We start from the raw sequence: 14,927 nt of genomic DNA, 5'->3' as shown, positions 1-14,927 counted from the left end.
CACCTGGCCTGGGAACTCCCCCAAGATCAGCATTCCTCTAAGGTCAAATTTGATAAGTATATGTCATCATTCAAATCATGACTGAAGAAGATAAACATAATTGGCTCTAGCTGAAACTGCAGGGTTTTTTCTTTTCTGTCAGATGCTGATACATTCGTTCATTGGTTTTATAATTTATTTATTGAACATTTTTGGTATATTTTCCCAACCACTTTGCAAAGATGGTAATCTTAGTGGAGGGTAGATGGAGGGTAGTAAACAGGGGATCCTCAAATGAAATATGATGTTAAGATTCTGTATCTATCTTAAATCATTTATTCAAGTCCATATTTCTCCAGCTCATGTTACTCACCTGAATTAAAGCTTCTGTGGAAAACAATGACCTGTGACTGAAACCTAAGCTGCAATCCAATACATGTCTACTGAGAAGTAAGCTCCATTGGGTTCAATGGGACTTACTCCCAGGTAAGTGTGTAATGGATTACAGCCTTTGAATGGTATTTCAGACTGTGCACACCCCAGAGTTTTCAATCCATCTTTGTAGGAGGAAATAAGAATTTCTGGCAAGGGAAAAAGGATGGAAAGGTGATTCTGTGAAATTACATATCCACTCTCAATTTTCTTTAAAACTTGTGTCAGATTACAGCAGAGAAGTAGTTGGCAAGACAAATTTATAATATGGGGCCTGAATAGGGAAGGCTGTCAGCTCCAACAATATAAGAAAAGATTAATGGAGTACTTAAGCTGAACAAGTATTTGCCTCCTCTGTCTTTACTCAGACAAGCTCTATCCTGACATTCTTCCTGAAGCTTAAATGCCCATATTTAAGATTATGATAGAAAATCTTCTGCTAATTTTAAAAAGCTAGTTTCTAACTTTATTGCAATCAAAGATAAAAGGTTGCAAACTAAGTCTGAGCGTACAAGACTGTGGCTCAGGGCAGCTGAACATAACTCTCCACTCAAGAGAGCTAGCGTGGTGTAGTGGTTAGAGTGCTGACATAGGACCTGGGAGACCAGGGTTTAAATACCATTCAGACCTTGGGCCAGTCACTGTCTCTCAGCCTGATTGACCTCACAGTTTTGTTGTGAGGATAAAATCAGAAGAGGAAGGGCCATGTATGACAATCTGGGCTCCTTGGAGGACAGGTGGGATTATAAATGAAATCAATCAATCAATAAATTACACTACTCCTGTGTATATGTTCTTCACATGGAAGAATAGTCACCTGGCTGCTTCCTTGCTATCTCTGCTTTGGGTGAGGAGCATTCATTCTGCATATTCTGAGGATACAAGCATGAGAGGGGATACTGTTTGATCTGCTGTTGTGTCTATGCATATACACCTACATTTAAAGCACATGACTTCCCCCAAAGAATCCCAGAAACTGTTGGTTTGTTAAGGATGCTGGAAATTATAATGCTGTGAGGGGCAAACTACAGCTCCAGGATTCTTTGGGGGAAGTGATATGCTTTAAATGTGTGCTCAATGTGCTGTAAATGTATGGTGTGGATCTAGACATGTGTGTGTGCCACAGCCTATAGCAAAGAATGATCTGCAGTAATCAACAGGTGAAGTTTTTTGTTGCTTTTTTAAAATAACAATATGGAGGTAAGTTTTATTACCCACTAATTTCTGCACATCAGATTTTGTTAGGCACACCAATAATAGTTGAAAAGTTTGGTCATCTATGACTCTGCTTCTGACTTCTCTACTCTGTCTGTTCAAAGAATTGTGCCTCAGTTTTACACTAAAAATTAAACTGGCACCTCCTACTTTTGGCAATGTTCTAACCTATTAGGAGGAGGGCAGGATCTCTTTGGCAGTACCACAAAACCCAAAGGCTGGGTAACTATGTTGTAATCCCTGTAAAAAGGAGATAGGATTTCACAGCAAGATAGTTTCTGTGGAATCTCTGCAGTTCCTTTACTTACTATTGATGGGGCACCTACATGATGCCACAATCAAATCATTGGCCTCCTGTGTTTTCTCTGTGGATTTTCCAGACAGCAGAAAAGCTTACTTTCTTGAAAAGAATGGAATGCTAGTGTACATGGTGTTCACACTAGCCCTTTTCATTAGCTAGTTTCTTTTTATGACGCATCCATTCCAGACAATCCCGATCTTGTCCTGTGTTGTGGCAGTATGGCCTGGAGCACCCAAAGAGACCCCAGTGCATCCCACTCATCAGAACTGCTAGGCACAGAAGACTTGTCATGAGCATTACTGAGACCCTGAATTACTTAATGCATGAAAAGAAATCTGTCTCCTTCCAGATAATCCCATCTATCATAGTCAATGGTTGGGGGGAATGGAGGCTGTAATACTGCAATATCTGGAGAGCTGCAGGTTCCCCATTCCTAGTGTAAAGGCTTGCAGAGCTTTGATCCTTTGAGAAGTCACAGCGGTTCATGGGTAGGCCCAAGGAAGTCGTTTCCCCACCTCCATGAATCAAAGTTACTCAAAGCATCAACTGGGCTCAGACTATGGCCAGTAGAGCTAGTCTTTTGCTGGGCAGTTGGCTATCTGTACCAATAATGTCTGTAACCAGTTCAACACCCTTAATCTTGATCTGTCCAACACATAGTTGGTCCAACTATGTGCACCAAAGCTCAGTGGTTGAGCACCTGCCTTGCACGAAAGTCCCAGGTTTAACCCTTCATTTCTCCAGGTAGGACTGGGAAAGGCTCCTATCTGAAACCCTGCAGAGACACTACCACTCAGTGTAGACAGTACTGAGCTAGGTGGACCAATGGTCTCTCTCGGTATAAGGCAGATTCCTATGATTCCCATGTGCAATAAGCCAACAGGGGCTTGTTTACATTTCTCAAGGAAAAGTAGATGCATTGGCACTCATTTCTCCTAGGCCTAAGAAACCCTCTGCAGAGGAGAAAGCATAGGGAATTCACCTGTCATTTGCCCATTCAAGTAGGGGTATGCCTTGAAAGCTGGGTGGCACTGGCATCAATGCACACATTGTTCTGCATGGAGAAAACAAACAGAAAGAATCATTGGAGCTGCTGCTATCACTTGGCCTCTGAACTCCCCCAAGAACAAAACAAAGTTATAAAATGGAGAAGGTCAAGCCTGGCATAGGTTAAATCACATGCGTAAACTCTCCTGTTCTCTGGACTTGGGAATGAGTTGAGTAGGCCAAAAGTATGTCGCAACCAAGCTTCCTTTCCCACCACGGCACAGGCCAAGGCAATATTCTGTTAATGGTTCATTTCTAGTTGGCAGAGCTCTACGATAAGGAACCCCACCAAGGCCGGCATCAAATGCCCCTGCACAGCAGTGATACAAGGCCATTCCCTGGTTCTCTTAGGTAAGCTGACCTTCTAGGTGAGCGGCAGCTGTCAGTGGGTGCTGCGAAGGGAACAGTTTTATCCCCAACAAAGGCTGTGTTGCTGCTGCTGTTGTTCTATTATCCGCCCTTCACCCTAAGGTCCCAGGATGGGTCACAACAATTTCAAATACATTAAAAAAGAGTTTAAAACAAATTATTAGGGCATTTATGCGTATGTGGATCACTGTTTCTGCATCTGTGAACTTTTGTCTACACACAAGCACTTTCCATTTTATGCCTCTGAAATCTATCTCAATGTTTCCCGTCCACGCTAGTGTCAGTGACTGATGGGATGTATTTGTGCTGTGTGTTGTTGCCCCTCCCCTCAAAGAGTCCTCCTCTGCCCACTCTAAGGGCTCATACAGACGACTGTATAATCTGCGATATGATCGCTTTGTGTGTTCATTAATTTTCCATGGTCCATACGACCTCACCTGTTAAAGCGGACTTTCTCGCGGTTAAATCCGCTTTGGCATTACCGCAAAAAATGTGATTTGCTTTTTTAAACCGGGAATCATCCACTGTACCTTCAGGTGCTCGGATGCAATACCGCGGACTTTAGAGCAGGAGGCGTTCCGTGGGAGGTGCTTGGGCGTTTCCCCATACCCCTTCCCTAGTTCCCAGCCAATCATGTATTTCCACTTTTGCGCATGTTCGAAAATGACCAGGGAAAGCCTGGGAAAACTGAACCAATCAGAGCAATGGCGTGGTGTTGGGGGGGACTCTGCAACTTCTACTGCGCAGATGCAAAAAAGTGCATTTGCGCAGAAGCAGAATCAGCATTAATTTTTAGCCAGCGTGCGAACTGGGCCGCAATTGTGGTTGTTTGTAACCCCCCCTTTTCCTGGCTGGTCTCACTCAAGTGCGGCTGGTTGGTGCAGGGAGCTCGCTTTGCTCTTTCCTCCTCGCTGGGAGGCAGACAGACACGCACAGGCACACACAGCGGAGAAAAGCAAGAGCCTGGCGCTTTGTCTTTCTTTCGCCTTAACTAACTTTTCTCTTCCTCATTCATTTTCCGTTTTCCTTTCCATCTACCGACATAGTACTGGATATATACCCGGACGGAGAGATTTCCTCCACGCGCACACACCGTGCGCTGCTTATCTCCTCCCGTTATCTGTGCCTCCCCCCTCCCCGCCACTCCTGCAAAGACCTGCTTGCTCTGTGTGTGTGTGTGTGTTTAAAAACGATAAACTCCTCATTACCTGCGTTTCTGGAGAAATAAGTGGAATTGCCAGCCGTCTGTATCTCCAGAAACTTTAATATGCATAAAGGCAGAAAAACATACAGTTGGTTTTGCAAAATATCGCAAAACAAGCAAAAAAATAACACAGGAATTATTGGCATAAGCATACAAGTGGTTTGCTAGAGCGTCTCGGCCACCTGGAACCATAGAGACTGGTGCTCTACCTTCCTAGACATGACATGTTGTTACTTGCTTTTCTGGAGAAATAAGTGGAATTGCCAGCCGTCTGTATCTCCAGAAATTTTAATATGAATAAAGGCAGAAAAGCATACAGTCAGTTTTGCAAAATATCACAAATAAAGCAAACAAAAATACAGGAATTATTGGCATATAAGTGGCTTGCATGTTTCTTTTATCAGAGGAAACACCGCAAAGCCTCTGCTGGGCGCTTCAGTGCAGATTGACATAGCAGCGTGCTGGGCTGTTTGCCTCCATTCCCTGCCCGAGCCCAGAGCGGCCACCCGCCGGGGGGGCTGTTTGCTTCCCTCGGGGGCAGCATTCCTGCCGCCGAGCCACACAACGCCCTGCACTGAATGAGCCCCAGGGTTACGGGGGATTTGCCCGGCGACTACAAGCGCTGATCCCTTGCACTGCCTGTTACCAACAAAACGCCCCAGTCCCTTTTTGGGATCCTGGTAGCTTGAGTTCGCTCCCCAATACTCACCCAATAGAGTTCAGAAACGAACGAAACAATGATGGAGAAGGAGTATCTTTATTGCTAACACGTCCACGTGGAGAAGTAGCCTTAGCCAGTTCTGGCAAAATTAAGCATTGCTAGCCTTTTTATCAACTTTGTTATGTTAATTACATTAACATCATTATCATCATAATTACATCACTTTCATTTTCCTTACATCACTTTAACCATGCCCACTGGTACCTTCTCCTCTCTTCCTAGTTCCATATTTGGAACTTGTTTTTCCCATTTTCACCTTGGATGCTTGAAACAAAATTTGATACTTTCTTCTTCAGCACATCTGGACTTTGCAACAAAACCTGCTTTTCCCAGCTATTTTGCAAACGCAGCTTTATACAAACAATGCCAGTCAGCAAAGTAGCATTTCTGTTAAACACACACACAAGTAAATTGGCTGTACATTCACTGTGCTACAATTCCCAAAATGAGCAATATTCATGTTTAACTAAATAAGCAAACTTCAGTGTCACAATTCCCCACTTAGAAGCTTTCTGATATTTATATAATATAGCTTCTTCATTCTGAATAACTTGTTGATACTTAATTTTACCATACATTAGCATATTACTTTTAATTACTACATTATTTATTATAATGCAAATACCATTTATGATTATAAATAATAAGCAAAGCAAAAGCATACATCCCAATAAAATCAAAACCACCAATACAATTGTTGTTTTCATTCTTCCAAACCAATTGAACCAACTGCCCCAACTTCCAAGATTTATTCCTTTCCAAGTTTACATTGGTACATGGGCAAACTTTTTGATTTTGTTAGCAATTTTTTTTATTATTATTATTTTACCATTATCATCGATTTTCAAACAACATTCTGTTAAGTTGAGGAGTCCATAAACCCCTCTTTCTTTGGCTAACAAATAATTCAAGGCCAGCCCGTTTTAGAGTATAGCCTTTCTCATTTATGTTGATTGATCAGCAAACAATGTTAAGGTTTCAGCTGTTTGATTGGTTATATTGGGTCACAGTATCCCGCTGAGCCATTATGTACCCATGAGGCAGGATTATAAGTTGCAATGATACGTTCTGAAGGCCAAGTGTCTTCCCAGTTATACCCTTGGCTTTTAATATCAATGTCTTGCCTCTTTCTATCGGACTGTTCTCCATCAAATACTGAAATTAAAGGATTTATGGTTTCCATCTTTTATGGTATACATTGGGTGTATGCTTCTATTATAATAAATGCCAGTCCAATTTAAGAAAAGAATTGCATAAGCCTTAGCATTATGTAAAATTGGGGAATCTTGTCTGCAATGAGATAATAGTATTCCTGTAAAACTTCTTACTCAGCCAGACTCAATAGGACAGAATTGTTTTGCACCTAGCAGAATAAAATACTGCTATTTGCTAGACTTTTGAATTAAACTGTGTAAGTAGATCTCGGCTGTTTCCTGAGGCATAAGAACATCTTTCATCCAGGAATGGTTCAGAAGGTCTTCAAAGGATGGCCTATCAGAAGGCCTCAGAGCTAAACACCACTTAATGAGCTGCTGGCACTCTGGAGAAATCTTCTGCCGAAAATAGACTTGGCCCCTTACAATCTCCTCATCATGTTCAAAGGGGATTTCACCACAGACCATGTCATACAACAATACTCCAAGTGACCAGACAGTAGCAAATCTGCCATGATACCTGTGATAGCGAATCCATTCTGGAGGACTATATACACGAGTACCATGAAAGTCAGTGTACACTGTGTCCTTGAGCAATACTCCAGATCCGAAATCTATAAGTTTGAGCTCTCCACTGCTCAGGTCAATCAAAATATTCTCGTCCTTGATATCCCGATGTAAGGCACCACAGCTGTGGCAGTATCGAACTGCTTCCAAAACCTGACGGAAAAAGCTGCGAGCCAAATCTTCAGGCAGAGCCCCTCTCTCTGTGATGAAGTCAAAGAGATCTTGCACAGGATCAGGCCGTTCCAAAACCAAAATAAAACTGTCCAGCCTCTCAAACCAGTCCAGGAGATGAATTACTCCCCGAAAGCCAGAGCCAACTTTCTTCAGGAGCAAGATCTCCATGGGTACCCTAGTCCCACTAGGCAGTTCTCCCCATTCGGAAACCCGGTTCCGAGACACATGCTTGATGGCCACCAGAGCTCCGTCTGCCAGCCGGGTGCCCGAATAGACCGAACCGAAGCTGCCACTGCCCAGCAGCGGGCCTATCTGATACAGCTTCTCCAAAAGTTCCTTTTCTTTCCCTGGCAGGGGCTTGACCGGATGCAGATCTTCGTCGGGCGCCAAGCACAGGTGGCCCAGTGAGTTGATCTTGGAGAGCAGCATCCCCGCCCGGAACCGGCTGTAGCGACATCGTCGTCTGAGGCAGTTGCTGGGTTGTTATCTATGAGACAAGGGTGGGAGCTGCGGGCAAGGTCGTGCCGGGTCAACGTACTCCCTCTCGTGCGGCGAGACGGCCCCGGCTTCAGCTACTTGCGTGGGTTTGACCTATTTTGGCATGAAAGCTATTTACCCTATGGATTTAGTTCCACCCACCTATTGGGCCCAGTATTCCACCCTCCGGCCTTCTATCAATCCTTCCGTGGGCCAATCTCTCATATACTTTGGGGTTTTATAATAAAGGTTGGTTCTTGTTACCACCTTGGGTCTAGATCGTACGGGTATCTCCTGTTGGACTGTTACCGTAACAAAGATGCTTGGTCTTAAACAATCAGACCCTGTGGGGATAGCTTGTATCTTGAACCTTCTTGCAGATCCACCCATCTGTTGGCTTATCTCCCGGAAGTTCTTGTACAGATGCTCTTAAAGGTAAGGGTCGTACAGATCCTCCCATTAAATTAGGGGCCTTGATCAAGGAGGTATCGATCCGCCCATCTACGCCACACACGTCGTCGGTGTGTAAGCTTGGTTTTAAAATACCCCAGATAATAATCCTGTCTAGGGTCACTGGCAATTAATGGAACCCGAGGCAATCTAACAGTTACTGTGATGCGCCCCCAAGATTCCCCTCTCCAATCGTTAGGATGCACTTCCGGTGGCAGCATCGGAGGGGAACCTCCCATTTAAATTTATCTCAGGCGCACAGTCCTGAGATCAATATCAGGTGGAAGAACAGAACTTAAATAAGTTCGGGCAACAGTGTGCAGGTGTACCCTCTTATCTTTAGAACAGGTATCTACAAATTGTACTATTGTCACTGGAACCTTCCTCCTAGGATCTCCTGGTATCTGCACACTATTAGCTTGAACAGGAAAAGGTTTCCGCGAACCTCCCATATAATCTCAGTCCTTTTATTTCTTTAACTTGATCTTCAGGTTGAAACCCGACACGGTTTCCGACAACCACTTCACTTCAGGCGTCTGATCCTTCGCCTCTCCAGGTGGGGAGTCCTTGGCTACTCCCTGCTCAGGTTCCTGGGTAATTACAGGCTCTACTTTCTTTATCCGGCTAACATAGACTCATCGCTTATGGCCTACGAGCTTCACGGCAGACTCAGTAATTGGAATGATCTGCTCCGGTGGTCCCCACGTGGGCTGTAAAGGCTCTTGCTTCCACTTCCGAACTCATATCCAATCACCGGGTCGGTATTGATGGATCGCCACATCCAGGGGTAACCTCTGAAACTCACGATTGTGCCTGTAAATAGAAGATAAAACACCCTGCAAGGCAATAACATACTCCAATAACTGTCTGTTCCCTAATTTCCCATTAATCTCTGTCTGGGGCCCAGGCTCAATGGGAGGTCTGCCAAACAGTGACTCAAAAAGAGTCAATTTTGTTTTTCCCTTGGGAGTGTTTCTCATAATGTTCAAAGCCAATGGCAGTGCTGTCATCTCTGGAAAGAATAGTAAGCCCATGGTCTTCCTCCCATTGCTGGCAGTGACTTCGGAGCAGGGAAAGATAGTTACTGCACAAATAATACATGCATATACCTCTTGCTTTATTTCTTCATATATCCTGGTACAACTACTTGTCTAAATAAAAAAATCTCCTAAAGCATTGCCTTTAAGATGAGTCTGTCTATGAGTCTCCTTTACAAGGGCCCGAAGCACTACCCTTGGGACAAAAATTAATCCTGTAGGTAACTGCCACCAGCCATTAGTCAATTTCTGAGCCCCATACTGTACTGCGGCATCTTCCTCTTTCTTAGAATATTGAGGAGTCCACTCCTTCCATGGAATCATAATGTTCATCAAATTCTTCTCCAAAGGTTGTCCACTCAGCGCTGCCTCCTTTGCTGCCTCATCTGCTTGATGATTTCCCTTTCGCCGAACTGGATCCATTTCTCTTCCATGGGCCTTCACATGGATTATAGCTACTTTCTTTGGTAGCTGAACACATTCCAGGAATTCCATTATCATTTATTGATGCTCAATGCTGTGTCCATCACTTTTTTTTAATAAAACCTTCCTTCCATAGTATAGTGGAAACATGTACAGTTCGGAATACATGCTTAGAATCAGTATATATTTCCCTCTTGTTGATCCAATTCTTTCAGGGCCTCTATGGCTGCAGCCAGTTCCGCCATCTGGGCTGAATAGGTAGCCTGGCAACTTAACACTCTTTATAGCCTTCAGGTCTTCACACACAGCGTAGCCTGCATACCGTTGTCCCTCTATCACCTTCAAGCTTCCATCCACATATAAATGCCGCCCTGCTATTGGCTGATCAGTCAAGTCTACTCAAGGTTTCAATGAGCATTTTAGTATCTGGATACAATCATGCGCCAACTCTGCTGGTTGAGGCAGTAATGTCGCTGGATTCAAAGTATTACAAGTTCTCAGGCGTAAGGCTTGCCGTCCCAACAGCTGTTGTTCATACTGGGTAAGCCGACTCAGACTGAGGACCTCAGCTGTCTTCTTTCCCAGGATCCTTTTCAAATCATGCGTTCCCAGTACTTCCACAGGGGATACAATCATACTTCTCTGCTTTCTTCAGAAGGATTCCTGTGGCTGCCACAATTCATAGGCAGGCTGGCCATCCTCTTGCCACAGGATCCAATTTAACGTAACCATTGGTATTGGCTTCCTTTAAACTTAAACATACTTCTGGCTTCAAAGGGAATTGGCATACTGGAGTCGGACCTACCCCAGACTTCAATCTGACCTCCATTGGTTCAGTATTAACCACACGAGCAAGATTATTCTCAGGGTGAATTCCTTTCGGAGGCTCCCACTGTTGTATCTCTCTAGCCTCCGGCTCCCCCCTTAAGATCATTTGGAAAGCGCATTCTTGCCGCTTTGGTATCACCGCTTCCAAGGTGTTTCCTCTAAAATTAATTTGGGCCTGGAACTTTGCTAGAAGATCCCTTCCAAATATTACCATAGGGTAACCATCCAAAACCAAAAACTGATGTGTAAAACATTGTTGTTAATCTTCTCTTCCTGAAAGGTGTACCTGTATGGGTTGGGACAAAGGGATTCGACGACGCTGTCCTTCTATTCCTATTACATCCTGGATTTCTCTCTATAACTATACAGTCCTCCTTTCCCACCTTGGTGGGCCCTAGGAATCCTCTCATTTCTGCAATCCTTCGCCCAATAGTCTTTCTTTTAAGCGCTTAGCACACTGGTCCTTCTCTAGTCTTCTTCTTGGCCCTCTTTCTCTGTCTCTTTAATTTACACCAACCACTGCTGCAATCATATCGCATTGCTTTTCAATCATACTGTATTACTTTTTCACCAACCTTCCTTCTTACTTCTTACTTGCTTCATCCCTATTTATGTACACCTTAAATGCAAGGTCTATTATCTGTCCAAGTCCCACACCCATCACTTTTAATAAAGCCTTCTACAATTTCTTTCGGATATTGTAGAACTTTGGCCAATAAACAAAAAATTAAAAACCTTTGATTTTCAGCAGCCTCTGGATTAAGGGTGGTAAATCTCCACATAGCTGTAGTGAGGCGGTTAAGGAAAGGAGAGGGAGTTTCCTCCTTTTCTTGATGAATGCCATATTATTTTGCCACATTCATTGGTTTAGGGATGGCATGCCTAAGTCCATATAAAATCAGCCGTTTATAGGTGGTGATTTCAGGGGCCGCTGCTCCTGGAGTTTGGATCCATCTACGAGGTTCTATTGTTTGTAAAACACGTGCTGGGGCCAAATTAGGCACGTTGCCACCTTATCTCTGCTCTTCTAATGCGAGAGCATTGGCTTGGGAAAGTACCAATGACTTTTCCTCCGGACTGAGAAGGGTATTCATTAATGTGTGTATGTCTGCCACCCTAAAGATTGACTTAATACAGTTCCAGACTGTCAGGGCATCAGACGTCCAGGTGTCAGGTTGGGGGGGTATGAGGATTCAGAAGCGGAGGAGGAGGAGGGGCCCAATTCATTAAAGCAGACTTGTGAAGAAGAGGAAATTCCAGAGATAGCGTTGCATAGCAACGGAGACCTTGACGGTCTCACAAAACGGGAGTCTTCCCCCGAAGTTCCTACGCTGCCTCTTGAGCCAGAGAAAAGCGGCGAGAGATTGCAAGACAGTTTGAAGCTTGACCCCCCTTTCTCTCCCCCATACCAGAGTCGGAGACTTCAGAAGAGGAGGGGCACATGCTTCCCCCGTTGCCACGTACGCAAAGACAATTGAAAAGACAGGAAAGGAAGGGGGGGTCAGGGGAAAGGCTTCGCGCCCGTTTGCCCCCCTCTTAAGAGACAAGCGGGAAAGCGGTCCCTTGTTCTATCAACTTTCTTCCACGTCGCAGAACCTGTAACTTTGTGTTACTTCATGAGAAGGCACAGTCTGTGTTTAGATTTTACCTTAATTGCTTTCTGACACAGACAAAGTTCCAAAACGTTGGGGGCTGGATTTGAGGTGACGGAGTCTGAACTAGTGGCAGAGTCCGAACTGGTGGCACTGGTAGTGCTGGTGGTGGTAGAGGAATCACCGGAGCCTGAGGCAGCGGTAAAGGGATCACGGGTGGGGCCGTAGGTAAAACTGAACATTCCTCTTCTTCTGCCTGAAAAACTGGGGGCTTAGTTTCCAATTTCTTCCCCTCATTAATTTTACATTGAGCCAGCGCCATAATCAGCGCACATTCTTGTGGTGGGTCTAGGCAGATGGCTCTCTCTAACCCTATGCATACCACCATGAAGTTGTTTCGTCTGGCAGCATCTTAAAGAGGGTAGCTTCCAACTGCCGAGCCTTAGTGAGGTTAAACATCCCACCCAGCAGCCAATCAACACCCAGCTCCACCCCCTCTTCATCACAAAACATTGACAATTTTCTTCGTTCGGGACCAGCCCTCCGGAAGAAATAGCGCTTATTTTAAATCTAAAAGAACTTACAAAACACATTCAAGGGGGGTCATTTTCCAATCGCCTTTCTTCTTTTGACTCTTTCCAGACCCTTTTTTAACTTCCCTGTGTCTTGTCCCCTCTGCCTTCTCCTGTTTTGAAGCACCCTGCCCCATTTTCCCGTGTCGGTCCCCTCTGCCCTATGCAGATGACGTACGACTCTCGGGGGTAGCCTCTCCGTCTAACCTGGGGGGTGTCTGAGACAAAACAACGGACAGATGACGTACGACACTCGCTTCCCGGTTTTCGCGGCCCTTCTCCTCGCGGAGGTAGGGAAACGCGCTACTCACGGTCCGCACTCACTTCAGGGTAAACCACCTGGGGATACGCCCTGTCTCATACACACACTTTCACACACCACTCTCTTCACATTTAAGCCCACTGGGCTCCTTACCACTGTCGACCAGAGACGTTGGAACATTCAATCCCCTGCTCCACTCCAACCTTGTTTCGATTTTAAAAGGGAGTCATTATGGCAATGCCTCATCACCCCGATCCGCTCTCACAGGCTCGGGCAGGCTGAAAATAGCCTGGTGCGCACTTTTCCCAACCTCCTGTGGACCACGCCCGAGGCAAAGAGGAATGCCAGAAACATGAGTCCCGGCGGAGTCGCCAAGTTGTTACCAACAAAACGCCCCAGTCCCTTTTTGGGATCCTGGTAGCTTGAGTTCGCTCCCCAATACTCACCCAATAGAGTTCAGAAATGAACGAAACAATGATGGAGAAGGAGTATCTTTATTGCTAACACGTCCACGTGGAGAAGTAGCCTTAGCCAGTTCTGGCAAAATTAAGCATTGCTAGCCTTTTTATCAACTTTGTTATGTTAATTACATTAACATCATTATCATCATAATTACATCACTTTCATTTTCCTTACATCACTTTAACCATGCCCACTGGTACCTTCCCCTCTCTTCCTAGTTCCATATTTGGAACTTGTTTTTCCCATTTTCACCTTGGATGCTTGAAACAAAATTTGATACTTTCTTCTTCAGCACATCTGGACATTGCAACAAAACCTGCTTTCCCCAGCTATTTTGCAAACGCAGCTTTATACAAACAATGCCAGTCAGCAAAGTAGCATTTCTGTTAAACACACACACAAGTAAATTGGCTGTACATTCACTGTGCTACAATTCCCAAAATGAGCAATATTCATGTTTAACTAAATAAGCAAACTTCAGTGTCACACTGCCCACAATCCCCCTGGACAGTCAGGGACACTTGGAGACACCCCCCGGCCGGCTCTGCTCCAGAGTGGCAAGCGGCAAGGAACTCCATTAGAGCCACTACTACCAAACCATCAGGGATTTCAAACTTTCGTGCTGTAACGTTCAAGCACATGTGCATTATTGCGCTTCGGTGCAAAGGGGGAGAGGAGCATACGTCATATTTTGCGGACCAATTGGCTGATAGGGGGTGGTGTTACAGGCGGAGCTTGGAAAAAGCAAAAAGAATGTACAGGTCTTCCCGCTGTGTGTGCGGGCGTAAAAAAACACATATTTTTTACATTGGAAAGAGTGAACAAACAGGCAAAGTGGGAACTGTCAGATGACAAAGCGAATATGGAAAACATGGATTATCTGGGTCAGTTTGGACAAGCCCGAAGTTAGAACATAGGAAGTTGCCTTATACTGAATCAGCAGCTTGGTCCATCTAGCTCAGTATCGTCTATAGCGGCTGGCAGCAGTGGCTCTCCAGGGTTTCAGCAGAGGCTCTCCCAGGCCTACCTGGAGATGCTGGGGGTTGAACCTGGGACCTTCTGCACACAAGGCAGATGCTCTACCACTGAGCCATGGCCCTGTCAAGTTCCAGAAACCTGAAGTCCCTTGTGGGCATGCACACAGGTGTTTGTTTAACTGGGGGTGCACCTTAAAAAAATGAAATACACGTTTGCATATATACCAGATTCGCACAAAAGAGCAGTAAAAAATAATATTAAATATGTGCATCACTCCAAGCCAGGCAAGGATTTGGAGTCACTCCCCATGCAAGGCCACCACTTCCTTTCCTCCCCCTTTCTTGCCTCATTTTATTTTCAGTTTTAATACAGCTGTTTTGTACAAGACCAGTTCTGCACAAAAGAGTTGTTTTAAAAATCCATGCTGTCAGCAACAACCTGTAGAAAAGAGCAAGCTGACCCTTTCCTTCGGGCTGATGGAAACAAAATGGAAGTGGGGGTGTGGTGATAGATGGCACCCAGTGAAACGTCGCCACCAGAAATGTGAAGGCCTGAGGGGAAAAAACTGAAAAAATTAGGGGGGGAAACAGAAGAACCCATTACTCCCCCTTAAATTTTTTTCATCTTTCTTGGGCTTTCATATTTCTAGTCATCACACATGTAAAAAAAACCAAAGAAACAAT

General features: G+C 44.8%; 1 protein-coding gene and 1 long non-coding RNA gene across 2 annotated transcripts; both read right to left on the bottom strand.

Moving 5' to 3' along the window:
• Nucleotides 1–369: 369 nt before the first annotated feature.
• Nucleotides 370–5,410, bottom strand: LOC133376771 (uncharacterized). Its single transcript, XR_009760563.1, has 3 exons — nucleotides 4,552–5,410; nucleotides 2,910–2,981; nucleotides 370–560 (listed from the first exon to the last, which is right to left on the bottom strand). It is a non-coding gene; the product is annotated as an uncharacterized LOC133376771 (long non-coding RNA).
• Nucleotides 5,411–6,650: 1,240 nt separating this feature from the next.
• On the bottom strand, nucleotides 6,651–7,592 carry LOC133378216 (serine/threonine-protein kinase pim-1-like). The gene has a single exon (XM_061613007.1). The coding sequence runs from the start codon at nucleotides 7,590–7,592 to the stop codon at nucleotides 6,651–6,653; it is 942 nt and encodes a 313-aa protein (XP_061468991.1).
• Nucleotides 7,593–14,927: the final 7,335 nt, after the last annotated feature.

The sequence above is a fragment of the Rhineura floridana genome, chromosome 2, assembly GCF_030035675.1.
Source record: "Rhineura floridana isolate rRhiFlo1 chromosome 2, rRhiFlo1.hap2, whole genome shotgun sequence".
Taxonomy (NCBI): Eukaryota; Metazoa; Chordata; class Lepidosauria; order Squamata; family Rhineuridae; genus Rhineura; species Rhineura floridana.
The sequence above is the reverse complement of the archived record's forward strand: the minus strand, read 5'-3'. Positions and strand labels throughout refer to the sequence as shown.